The 12,316-nt window shown below is 70.8% G+C and overlaps 1 protein-coding gene across 1 annotated transcript; it reads right to left on the bottom strand.

Annotated features, from left to right (window-relative positions):
- Positions 1 to 811: 811 nt before the first annotated feature.
- Positions 812 to 11,823, bottom strand: B4GALNT4 (beta-1,4-N-acetyl-galactosaminyltransferase 4). Its single transcript, XM_054725394.1, has 20 exons — positions 11,673 to 11,823; positions 9,167 to 9,270; positions 8,832 to 8,927; positions 8,646 to 8,741; positions 8,457 to 8,547; positions 8,268 to 8,368; positions 8,004 to 8,071; positions 7,741 to 7,819; positions 6,717 to 6,783; positions 6,490 to 6,624; positions 5,910 to 6,019; positions 5,714 to 5,814; positions 5,106 to 5,203; positions 4,108 to 5,035; positions 2,193 to 2,491; positions 1,905 to 2,058; positions 1,717 to 1,789; positions 1,475 to 1,628; positions 1,081 to 1,207; positions 812 to 959 (listed from the first exon to the last, which is right to left on the bottom strand). Exons 1-20 carry the CDS (start codon positions 11,821 to 11,823, stop codon positions 812 to 814), a joined length of 3,180 nt encoding a protein of 1,059 aa, XP_054581369.1.
- Between the last annotated feature and the right edge of the window lie 493 nt (positions 11,824 to 12,316).

Below are 12,316 nucleotides of genomic sequence, written 5' to 3'. Positions count from 1 at the left end.
TGCGTCTGCCTCCCTTTTCTCTTCTTTTTTTCAATCCTCGCCCGAGGATATTTTTCCATTGATTTTCGGAGAGAGTGGAAGAGAGAGAGGGAGAGACAGAAACATCGATGTGAGAGAAACACATCGATTGGTTGCCTCCTGCACACACCCCGACCAGGGCCCGGGCAGGGGAGGAGCCAGCAACCGGGGTACATGCCCTTGACTGAATCGAACCCGGGACCCTTCGGTCCGCAGGCCGACGCTCTGTCCACCGAGCACACCAGCGCGGGCCCATTGCTTTTCAGAGAGAGTGGAAGGAGGATGTCCGAGGCTCCTCCCGCTCCAGGCCCACGGGAGAAGCTCCGAGGGGAAGGATGCCACGGGGACAGTGGCCTTGGAGGTGGAGGGTGGGGTCCGCGTGACCACTGCAGCTTGGGGTCAGAGAGGCCATCAGGAGCAGGGCCAGGGCCACCCACAGGCGCAGGGCTCTCGGCGTCACTGTTCTCCCAAGAGAGCCAGGCAGAGGACCCGTCAGAACTAAAAAAAATATTTCATTTCATTCTGAATAAAAAACGGACAGACAGAACCCTTGGGAATCCTGAAAACAACGGCATCGCTACGGCAAAATTTCACAGAAATCATCGCACAGAGTGTGGGGACGGGCGGCCCGACCCGCTCGCTGTCCACGCAGCCTCTCTGGGGAGGGGCGCGAGGGGCAGCGGCCTGGGGGGGCCAGAGGGGGGCAGGCACAGGGGGCAGCGCCCTGTGGTAAGGCCCTGGGTCCCAGGAACCAGGCTCAGGACTGCAGCAGCGACTGGGCGGGTGTCCTCCCTCACGCTCCCTCCGCCTGGGAGCCCTTCCGGCCACGGCCACGGCCACGGCCACGGCTGCGCGTGGCCCACATGCCCCGCCGGGAGTGGTAGTGGTGGTAGAAGTTCCTCAGGCGCAGCCGCTCCACCTCCAGCCCCGCCTGCAGGACCCTGGGTGGAGACGGGGGTCAGGGCTGGGGCGGTCAGGGGTGGGCACTGGCTCTCTGCAGGCCCGCAGGTCCTGGGTGAGGGAGGAAGAGGGGAGGTCTGTCTCCATGAGGGTGGGGGTCACCTGTCCAGGAGCTCCCAGTCCTCGCCGCCCCACTGGTCCCGGAACTCCTCAGTGTTCATGCCTCCCACGCGGTCGAAGTCCGACTTGTAGATGCCGAAGAGGCCGAAGCCGTTCACCTCCCAGTACCCTGGGCGGGAGGGTGCCCCTCAGACCTCAGGCCTGGGAGGCCTCCCCAGACCTCAGGGAGCTCCCCGTCCCCCTTCTGTGCTGGTCATAACCTAGGAACCCTGCACACGGGTGGAGTGCTGGGGGAGAACCTGGGCACCCTGCGGGGGGGGGGGGGGGTCCCACACACTGCGGGGCTTTATCGGGCTTCAAGGGGATCCCAGGCCAGCCTTGGGGGTGGGAGAGGCCCCCAGGTTTGACCCCGGCGTTGGTGGGGCTCGGCCATTACCGTGCGGGTCCGCGGGCGAGCTCCCGCAGCCCAGGCGCATGACCACGGGGGCGAAGGCCAGCCTGCCCTCCACGCAGTGCTTGCGGATGGCGTCCAGGATGTTGGGGGGGAAGTGGATGTGCAGGTCGCAGAGGAACACGATGCTGCCGGCGTCCTGGGGGCCGGGAGGTCAGGGCGCTGCCCTGGGGAAAGGCCCGCCTCCCCCCCCCCCCCCCCCCCCGCCCCCTCTCCGCTTCACGCACCTCCACCGCGTCCACTCCGGCCTGCAGCCCCGCCGAGCGCTCGAAGTTCCCGGCTCGCCTCAGGTACTGGTACCTGGGGGCGGGGGGCAGGTGTGATTCCTGGGGGCGGAAAACCCCACCTGCCCCGGAGGGAAGACCCACCCACTCGGCCGGGTCGCCCTGTGTGCGCTCGGGGCGGGGTGCGTTACCGGGGCAGCCGCGCGGCGCGCAGGGCCCGCTCCACGTCCATGTCCTCGCTCTCAAAGTCCACCAGGACGACGCTGAAGTGCGAGTCCCCGGTGCGCGCGTGCAGCGCGGCCATGTCCGCCAGGAACTGGGCCACCCAGCGCGCCTGGTTCTTCACTGGAGGAGGGGGGTGCCGAGCCAGTTCCACCCCACGGAGTGCCCACCCAGGCCAGTGGCGCTTCCTCCCCTTCCCACGAGGCCTCGAGCGCTCCCGCCACCCAAACCAGCGCCTCCCCGCGGCCCGCGCGCACCCGGCACGATGAAGTGAACCATCACATCCTGGCGCCAGGCCAGGCGCAGTGGCCGGCAGAGCTCGGGGAGGCCGTCGGGGCGCGCGGAGGCCGAGGGGGCGGCGGCCGCGGGCTCCGGGCTCTCCTCGTCCCAGTCGGCGTCCCCGGCGCGGGCGCCCGGCAGCCGCAGGAAGACGAACTCCGACAGGCGCCGGCGGCCGCCCCCGCGCTCCTGCAGCTCCAGCTCCAGCAGGAAGCGGCTCCCGCGCGCAGAGTCGCGGCGCTTCTCCACGTTCACGATGCGCAGGAGCGCGTAGAGCCTGCAGGCAAGGCCGGGTCAGCCCAGGCCCCTCTCCGCGCTGCGCCCCAGCCCCGAAAGGAGGGCCCGCCTGTGGTCCCGCCACGCCTCACACCCCGGGCCGTTCCCAGAAGGGAGGCCCACGCGGGGAGGCGCCCCCAGCCCAGGCGGTCTGTCCTCTCTGCCTCCCGGGCCTTCCTTCCCACGCGCTCAGGACGCCCGGTGGCACCCGCCACACACAGGACAGGGCCCAGCGTCTGACGCTGCGTTCTAGGACCGTGACTCCAGCCCGAGGCCTCAGTACCCCCACACTGCACGAGCAGACGTCCTTTTCCCACGGGGTCCTGGTCCTCGGGGTCCCTCTGGCCAGCTTGCCCCCTCCTCCCCCTCCTCTGAGAAGCCGCCGGGGCCTCCCTGGCACTAGGGCAGGGGCTGTCCTGGTCCCCGAGGGAAGAAGCCAGTGGGCCTGCCCCCAGCTCTTCCCCTTCGGTCCTCCCTGCTGAGCCCCTTCCCTGCCCTCCACTCTGCCCCGCTCTTTAAAAAAAAAATGTTTTTATTGCTTTCAGAGAGGAAGGGAGAGGGAGAGGGAGAAACATCCATGATGAGAATCACTGATCAGCTGCCTCCTGCACGCCCCACACTGTGGATGGAGCCACAACCTGGGCCTGTGCCCTGACCTGGAACCGAACCGTGACCTCCTGGTTCCTAGGTTGGCGCCGGGCACCCACTCTGCCCTCTGCCTCTGGCAGAGGCTCCTCTGGTCCTGGGAAAACGGGACCCTAACCTTCCGCCACGTCGGCCCCTTGCGGGCAGCACCCCACACTGGGAGCTTGTGTGACTCCCCAGGGGTCAGACTCCCCCTCCCACCACTCTCTCCCTAAAAGCAGGGCTTTCTGCCCCAAACGCTCTGGGTCTGTCTGCACTCTCATGCTTGGGGTCACAGTTACGACCACTGTACTAAACAGACCCCCTTGTGCCCGGGGGGACCCCAAGCTGCTCTCAGGCTTCGAGCCGAGGGCAGACGTGACCTCTCCGCCACCTAGAATCGAATCTCCCCGCCTCCACGTCCAGGCCGCCCACCACTGCCATGGTCACGGTCACAGCAAGCCTGCCAGTCATGTCCCCAGGGAGTCCCCTCCCGTCCCCTCCCCTCCACGGCAGCAACCCGTCTGTCCTCAACCCACACAGGTCACGCCCCTGTCCTGCTCAAAGCCTGGAGGAGGGGGTCAGAGAAACGAGTCCCCGAGTGGCTTTCAGGGCCCACACCCAGGCTCTGCCCTCAGACTCCAACAACTCTGAGAGGGCCCCCTGCACCCCCCACCCCACCCCCGGGCCTCCACGGAGGCCAAACTGGGGGCCCCGGGCCTGGGTGAGACCCCAGAGAGCGCTGAGGCAGGAGCCCTGCGCCTTCCCTGGAGTCAGGGGGAGACCCCTCTTGGAAGGCCCAGCAGGACTGTGCCAGAGAGGAGGGGCTGGGGCGCTGAGCTCGACCTTCGGGGTGTCTGTCTGGAGGAGTGGCCTGGGAGCCTCAGAGGCATCTTTGGGTCCAGGTCCAAGGTGAGGCCACGTCCAGACCAGCTCTCGGGAAGGTCAGAGGGTCCCAAGGAGGCAGGGCCTCCGCTCCGTGCCGCCCCCTACCCGCCGTGGCGCGCGTTGAGCCGCTCCATGTACTGAGCCACCACGTCCACGGCCTCGGCTTCCGGCAGCTGCAGGTTCCCGGACACGTTGCAGCGCAGGTCGTTCCAGTCGGAGCGCAGCAGCTCGAAGTCCATGGCGCCCACGCTGAACGTGCGCTGCCAGTCGATGGCCTCCTCGCGCCAGCGGCCCGCCGCGGGGCCCGCCGCCTCCTCGCTGTCCTCCGAGGCGGCCTCGTCCTCCGGGGCCCCGTCATCGTCCCCCTCCTCCTCCTCCTCCTCCCCCTCCCCAGGCAGCTGTGGCCGGGACACCTGGGAATAGCTCAGGAAGGAGGTCGCGGGGCGCGCCTCCGAAGGCGCATTCGAGTTCTCCGTGGGGGCCGTGGGTCCCAGCGGCGGTGCCCGGCCCTCCCGGCTCCCCTGCGTGGCCCGCGCCCAGGCGGGGGGCTTAGGCTCTGTGGCCCGGGAGCCGCTGGTCCTATGGCCCGGAGACCGAGCCCGGGGCGGGCGTGGGGGCGCCCGCAGCTGCACCCGGGGCAGGGGCCTGGGGCGCAGGAAGATGCCAGGGAAAGGCGGCCAGGGCACGCTGCCCGCGCTGAGCGGCGCCAGGGCCCGAGCGGGCGCCCGCAGACCCGGCCGCACCCGAGTCACGTAGACCTTGGGGGGCGGCTGCGCGGCTGCGGAGCGAGGGGGCGGGGGGCGGCCTAGGAGGAGGGGCAGCGGGGGTGCGGCCCGGGGGGCCCAGCTGAGCGCCCGGGAGCGCCTGGAGGTGCGCTCCTGATCCGCGCGGGGAGGCGTGGGCGGGGCGGGGGTAGCTCGGGCCTCTGTGGGGGCTGCAGGGGTGGGGGGGCGGCGGCGGCGCTGCATCAGGGCCCCCTCCGTGGGCTCCAGACTGTCGAGCAGCTCCCCCTCCTCCTCTTCCTCCAGGAAGTCTGCGGAGAGGAGAGCGGGCGTCAGCCTGACACCCCACGGGGCACGGGCAGGCCGCGCAGGGGCACTCACCGTCCGGGCTGAGGAAGAGGAAGGCTCGGCGCTGCGCCTGCTCGGCGTCCTCCCCCGCCTCCTCCTGGTCCATCTTCATGTACTTGTAGAACCCGAACCTGGGGGCCGGGGCGGGGCGGGCGTCGGAGGCTCGCAGAGGGCCCGCCCCCTCCCCGGCGCGCCCGCACCCCTCGCTCCAGGTAGCACCCCCCTTTCCAGGTAGCACCCCCCTCTCCGGGTAGCACCCCCCTCTCCGGGTAGCACCCCCCTCTCCGGGTAGCACCCACCTTTCCAGGTAGCACCCCCCTCTCCAGGTAGCACCCACCTTTCCGGGTAGCACCCCCCTCTCCGGGTAGCACCCACCTCTCCGGGTAGCACCCCCCTCTCCGGGTAGCACCCCCCTCTCCGGGTAGCACCCACCTCTCCAGGTAGCACCCACCTTTCCAGGTAGCACCCCCCTCTCCAGGTAGCACCCCCCTCTCCAGGTAGCACCCCCCTCTCCAGGTAGCACCCATCTCTCCGGGTAGCACCCCCCTCTCCGGGTAGCACCCACCTCTCCGGGTAGCACCCCCCTCTCCGGGTAGCACCCCCCTCTCCCGGTAGCACCCCCCTCTCCAGGTAGCACCCACCTCTCCAGGTACAGCGGCGACTCGCGGTAGAAGCACTTGTTGTCCGTCTCCATGTGCGTGAGGCGCGTGTGGTCGTTGGGGTACACGAAGGACAGGTACACCTGGGGCGGCACAGGGGCGCAGGGGGGCTGGAGGCCGGGAGTCCCGGGGGGCGGGCCGGGCCGGGGCAGCCTCGGGCGGGGGGGGGGGCACTTACAAACTGCAGGCCCTGGTATCTCGCGATGGGGAAGTCCTTGACCACGTAGGTGGGGGCGTAGGCGCACGGCTCCAGCACGTTCTCCAGGCTCGAGGGCTCCACGCGCGGCGCTGCGGGAGGGTTGGTCACGGCGCGCCCAGACCCCCCCACCACCACCGCCCCCTTCCCCATAGCACCCCTGCCCCACCGCCCCCCTCCCCCACAGCCCACCCACCGCCCCCTGCCCCACCGCCCCCTTCCCCACCGCCCCCCCTGCCCCACCGCCCCCCTCCCCCACAGCCCCCCCACCGCCCCCTGCCCCATAGCCCCCTTCCCCACCGCCCCACCTGCCCCACCGCCCCCTTTCCCCACCGCCCCCTCCCCACCGCCCCCTCCCCACCGCCCCCTTTCCCCACCGCCCCCTCCCCACCGCCCCCTGCCACACCGCCCCACCTGCCCCACAGCACCCCTGCCCCACCGCCCCCCCACCGCCCCTCCCCCATAGCCCCCTCCCCACCGCCCCCCTGCCACACAGCCCCCTCCCCCCCCGCCCCTCCTACCCTCCCCACAGCCCCCCCCCCCGCCCCACAGCCCCTCTCACTGAGGAAAAAGGTGTCTCGAGGGTCTGGCCTCAGCATGTCGGCTCTGGGCTCCTCGGGCAGCAGGCGCCCCCCCACGTGACTGGCCGGGGACTGTGGAACATGGGCCACGTGGTCCATCTTCAGGGAGGACTCATCTGGGGGCGGAGGGATGTGTGGGGTCCCCAGAGCCCCATCACCCCTCCTGCCCACACCTAGAGGCCGCCCCCCTCCCGGAGGCCCCTCGCACCTGTGTACAGCGAGAGGTGAGCAGGCCCTATGACCTCGAACTTCAGGCCGGGAAGGAAGGCTCGCCACTGGGGGTGGAGAGGGGGGTCAGGGCCAGAGGGCGGAGGGGGGAGGGGTGGGGGGGGGAACATGACTCGGACAGCGAGGAAGGGGCTTCCCTGACAGGCAGTGGGGAACTGTGGGGGGGGCACCCCTTCAAGGATGCAGGAAGCTCTGAGGAGGATGGGAGAGGGGTCTGGGAAGGGGCAGGGAAGCTGGGGGTGACCCAGAAGGTGGGGGCCTGGCACAGCTCCCTCCACCTCTGGCTATGGTTCCCCCCGCCCCCCACCCCCCTGCAGCCACTGCTCTCCTGGGGGCCTGCTGGCCCCCTCCCTCCCCCCTCCCTCCCCCCTCCCGGAGCTGCTCCTCAGTCTCCTTTGCAGACCCTGTCCCTCCCTACCCCGTTCAACTTGGGGTGTCTGGGGGCTGTCCTGGGCCCTCTCCCCTTCCCAGCTCTGTGGGCCCTGTCAACTACCCCCCCCAGCTTCCGCAAAGTCACCCCAAACCTGTCTCAGCCTGGACCCTCTGCCGAGCCAGCTTGGGTGGCACCCACCCCATACACCAGACACCTGCCACACCCCGGAGCTGGGATGGGGCGCCCTGGTCCCCCCAGGTCACTGGCCCGCACTCCGGTCATGCTCAGCCAGCGTCCTGCCCCTGCTTCATCCCCACCTCCCCAACCAGGGACCAGGGTCCCGCACAAGTCCCACCCCCCCCACAGACTTCTCTCCACACCGCGGCCTGCGGCTGCCCAGGGCCAGACACTCCGGGCGGCTCCTGGTGCACCCGCCCCGGATCCCCCCACCGGGTCCCCCTGTGAGCCTCTCCTCTCCCCACGGGCCACCGCCTCCAGGCAGCCTCCCAGCCGTGCTGCCTGCCGGGTCCCTGAGGGGCTGCCATGCCAACTAGACAGGAAGCTCCAGTCACCTTCCCTCCGTGGGGAGTGGTGGTCGGAGGGGAGGCGGGGGGGGGGGGGGGGCACTCACACCCACTTCCACGTGGTCCGAGCCTCGGTCGTCCTGCTTGTGCAGCAGCTCAAAGTAGTACCTCCGGGAGGCCATGAGCCTGGGGACACGCGGAGTCAGGGGCCCGGCCTGCGGAGCCCCGAGAACCCCAGGCGGATGGAGCCGGGGGCGGGGCTCAGGGCCTGTTCCCTGGGGATGGCGGTGTGGCAGGGCAGCCAGATGCAGCGTGATGTCACCCCGGCCCTCCCGCACACGCGTGCGCACACGCACTCCCGGCCGCTCACCGCCGGGGCTTGGACGTCTGGGAGCTGAACTTGGTGAACTCTCCAGGCGCCGTCCACTCTGAGCCGGTCTGGGGGGCGACATGGGGGGTGGGGGGCGACATGGGGGGTGGAGGGGGTCCCCCTACCCTTGGGAGCCCCGTCCCATCCCACCCCATCCCTAAGAAGCTGCGGGAGACGGGACGGAGGCCACAGGACGCCCAGGGGAGAGAGAGGCAGGTGTGGATGGAGGGCAGGGCTGGGGTCACGGCGGGGGAGTGGGGGTACCTTGCCCACAAAGGCCACCAGCTGGGCGCCTGCCGGGCTCTCATTGGGGCTCAGCCAGAACTCAGAGTTGTCGTCGGAAGCCACAGAGAACTGGACGTCTCCTAGAGCGCAGGCCGGGGCTCAGGAGCCGTGGGCCTTCGGGACGCCCCCCTGACGCACCCCCCAGCCCCGAGTCCCCGCCTCCCGCACCGTCTCTCGCCGGGTGGAGGAAGCCGAAGATCCGGAGGCCGTAGTTCTTCCACTTGGGGGACACAGCCAGCTTCTTCACGGTGGTGCGCGTCTGGGGGCAGCGACCTCTGACGTCAATGCCCCCTCAACCCACCCCGGGGGGCCAGCTGTCCCCTGACCCCGCCCCCACCCCCACCGCCCCGCACTCACGTGAGGGAACAGCGGGAAGTGCAGGTTCCTCCTCAGGTGGCCCACGGCGCCCCCGCACCAGTCCTCGAACACATGCAGGTTCACCTGCCCTTTGTACTGGGGGGAGGGGGTCTCACTTTCCACACTGCCCCCCCTCCCCCAGCCTTTCCCCGCCCTGCCCCCGGCCACTGCGGCTGCAGAGCTCACCTCCTCCCGCCAGGGGGGTGCTTGATGTGTGAGGTTCAGGGGGGGCGGCCTTCCGGCTCCCCCAGAAAACAGCACGTTCAGGTCCTGGCTGCTGGGCTGCAGGAGAGAAGGGGCCCCAGGGTCCGAGCTGGGAAATGTCTCCTGACCACAGCCCTGCCCAGCACAGTCCCGGCCTCAGCCCCGCAGCGCGGCCCCCACGCCCACGCGAGCCCACGTCCAGCCACGCGGGGGCTGGGGCTCCCAGGCTCGGGCGGCACCCTCCCCGCCCACAGCCCACGCGGTGGCCGCAGGGTCCCGTGTGCGGAACCCAGGTGCTCTCCCACGGCCCTGCTCACCGCCTGCTCCTCCTCGCGACTCTCGCTGGAGTCCTCTGCCCGCTGCGTGGACAGTGCAGCCCGGACCCCCCGGCCGTCGGTCACACCGCTCAGCTTCTCACTGTCTGTGGGGGACACAGGGGTGTGCCCAGGGCCAGGCTTTCTCCAAGGCTGCAGCCCCTGCCGCTGGGGTCAGGCACCCCGTCCCGCATGGCGGGCCAGGGCAGGAAGGCCAACGTTTCCTGCCGAGTCCCCTTCTCCCTTATGCTCCCCCGTCTACCAGCTGCCCCCCTTCATTGGGACAAGTGCTGGGGGAGGGGGGGTGCTAGAGCCTCTGCCTGGCTTTTCCCAGCCCCCCGGCCGCTGAGGTGAGGGAGCAGTTACGTGTGTGCACATGCTAGTGTGTATGTGTGCACACCCCATCTGGCCATGCTCATCAGTGGCTCCACCTCCAGGAAGACCCCCAGGGCTGCCCTGGGCCCTCAGCACTTTGCCCACGTGCCGGGATGTCTTGGATCTGCCTCTTTCCGGAACGGAGCGCGAAGGGCTGGCTAGTGCCGGAGCTGGCGGTCTGGAGGTTTAGCCACCCCGGCCGTGGCGATGCCACCTGCTGCCCGGGAGGCGGGGTCTGGGGCCCAAGGAGCCCTGGCACCAGCCTGGGCAGAGGAGGGACAGGCACTGGGCTGGCTGCCGGCGGGTCCGCGGCCAGGGAGCCCTGCAGGGACACTGTCCCCGGGGCCGTTCCCAGGTCTCACTGTGGGCATCTCCAGAGTTTCCCGACCCCAACTCCCCACCCCGCCCCTCCCGGGGCCCCTCCCGGGGACACCGGCCCAGGAGCCCCCACTGCTCCGGGCCACGCCCGGGCGTTGCCATCCATGCCCGTCCCTCCATCCAGACCCCCTGGCTTCCTGTGGACACATTGTCTCGGGCCCCGTCCCTGGGGAAGGTGGCCGCCTGTGGTCTCCCGTCTGAGACCCTGTGGCACCTGCCCAGCTGGGAGGTGAGCCCCAGGGCCTCCCAGCCGAATCCCACAGCCTGGCCTGAGGCTCACTCCCACCAAGCTGTCCGTGGGCCTTGGGGTGCAGCGGGGTGCCCGTCCAGGCGGCCACCACAGTTCTGCAGGGCTCAGCCTCAGCCCAGGTCCACACAGGCTCCCTGCCCCCCACGTCCTCTCCCCCAGCGCGTGGCTGCCGGACCCCAGGAAGGCAGGTGGCCTCCGGGGCCCTGAAGGCCACAGGCCCAGTCAGGATGTCTGTGCAGCGGCTGCTCAGGAAGGCGCCACACGGGGCTTAATCCCCCAGGACCCTGAACAGCTCCAGCCCACCCAGTTCCCTGCTCTCAGAAGTGGGGTTCCCATGCCTCCACCCCTCCCTTTTGCTGAGCTAGGCTCCCCGGCTGATCAGGAAGTCTGGTTGGGGAGGACTGTGGTTGCTCAGAAAACCACGCAGCCAGCTCAGGCAGGGGCTGGTTTTGCTCTGTGTCACGCTCTGGGGTCCTGCCCCAGGTCCTGCTCGCTGGAGGGGCGGCGGTGGCTCTTTCAGGGGCTGAGCAGCGCTGGAGGCCTCGAGCGCCTGGTGGCTGTGAGGGGTGTGGCCTGGGGTCTGTGAGGCCAGGTGATGGGGACACCACAGGGAGGCAGAGGGGCCTCAGCAAGTGGGGATGGTCAAAGGCACTCTCCTAAGTCTTTGGGAGGCAGGACGCTCACCCCTTCCCCGTCCTAAGGACCCTCACTCCCTGGAGAAGGGTGTGCAGCCTGGCTGCATGTTCCCTCCCTGAGGTGCTCCCCTCTCCTCCGTTCCTCTTCTGGGGTTCCAGGGATTCTGTCCCTCCTCCTATCGCACTCTGGGTTTTCCTGCTGTTCCTGCTATTGGGATGCTGTTCCCTGAATGTGTCAAAGGTCACCTCCTCCAAGGGGCCTTCCAGGATTCCCGCCCCTGGCTCTTTCCCACTGGCCCGCCAGGAACGGACTTGCTTCCTGGGTGCACCGTCTGCCCCAGTGGAGTGAGTGCCGGGAGCCTGGGCGAGTTCACCCAAGGCTGGTCCCCAACACACCCCGGATCCCAGGTCACCGAGGGCACCCCCTCTAGGGAGCCTTCCAACTGCACGGGCCAGCTCGCCCCCCACCTCCCCCCCCACACACACCCCGCAGGTGGGGAAAGCGAGGCTCTGCTGCGGACACAGAGGTCCTGGAGGTCCCCTCCAGGAGCCCCGTCCCCCTGTCGCTCCTGGCTCCAGGCCGGACCCCGAGTCCGCCTAGTCCAGGGGCGCTCCCAGGAGGGTCGGCTCCTCGCGGATGACGTCATCGGGCTCCGGGACCAGCCGGACCGCGCCCCCCGCCCCCCGCCCCGCTGTGGCCGCGCTGGGAGCCGGGGAAGGGCGGACGGGGTGTGCAGGCGGGTCTGGGTCTCGCCGGGAGCCGGGCGCGGTGGGAGGACGAGGACCCGGACCCGGACCCGGACCCGGACCCGGACCCGCGGTGCTGGGGGCCCTGCCCGCCCCCCGCCCCCGGCCGCCGCCCCGCCCGTACCTCGCCCGTAGCCCAGCGGCTGGCGCAGCGCGCGGCCCCGGCGCCCCAGGCTCAGGTGCACGTACGTGAGCCACGCGGCGCCGGTGAGCAGCAGCAGCAGGAGCAGCAGCTTGGCCTGCTTGCGGAGCTTCTTCACCGGGAACCACGGCATCGCGGCCCCGCCCGCCCGGCCGCTCAGCGCCGCCGCGCTCCCGCGCTCCCGCGCTCCCCGCGCCGCACCCTCCGGCCCCGCATGGCCCTTTGTCCGCCGCCCGCGGCCACAGGCTGCGGCCGCGACCCCCGGCTGCCCTTGGCCGCGGGCCCGGGGTGGGCGGCGGAGCGGCTCCGGCGGCGCCCCCGCCCGCCGCTCGGGCTCCACGCTCCTGGGGCCGCGGCGGGACCGAGCAGCATCCACGCTGCGGGGCTACCCACCGTGAAACGGGCCCGGCCTGCGCGCGGCGCGAGCCAATCGGGTCCCGGCGGCCCCGGGGAAGCCAATCCCGGCGCGGGAGGCGGGCCGGCGTGCTGGGCTGTGCCGGGCGCCCGTCTCCACGCAACGCGCGCGCATCCACCTGGGCTCGCCGGCCGCGCAGCGCGGGGGCGCGGGGATCCGGGATGCGGGGCGAGGGGAGCGCAGGACGCGGGGAGGGGCGGGGGGGATGGGA

This window comes from Eptesicus fuscus, chromosome 13 (genome assembly GCF_027574615.1).
Source record: "Eptesicus fuscus isolate TK198812 chromosome 13, DD_ASM_mEF_20220401, whole genome shotgun sequence".
Classification (NCBI taxonomy): Eukaryota; Metazoa; Chordata; class Mammalia; order Chiroptera; family Vespertilionidae; genus Eptesicus; species Eptesicus fuscus.
The sequence above is the reverse complement of the archived record's forward strand: the minus strand, read 5'-3'. Positions and strand labels throughout refer to the sequence as shown.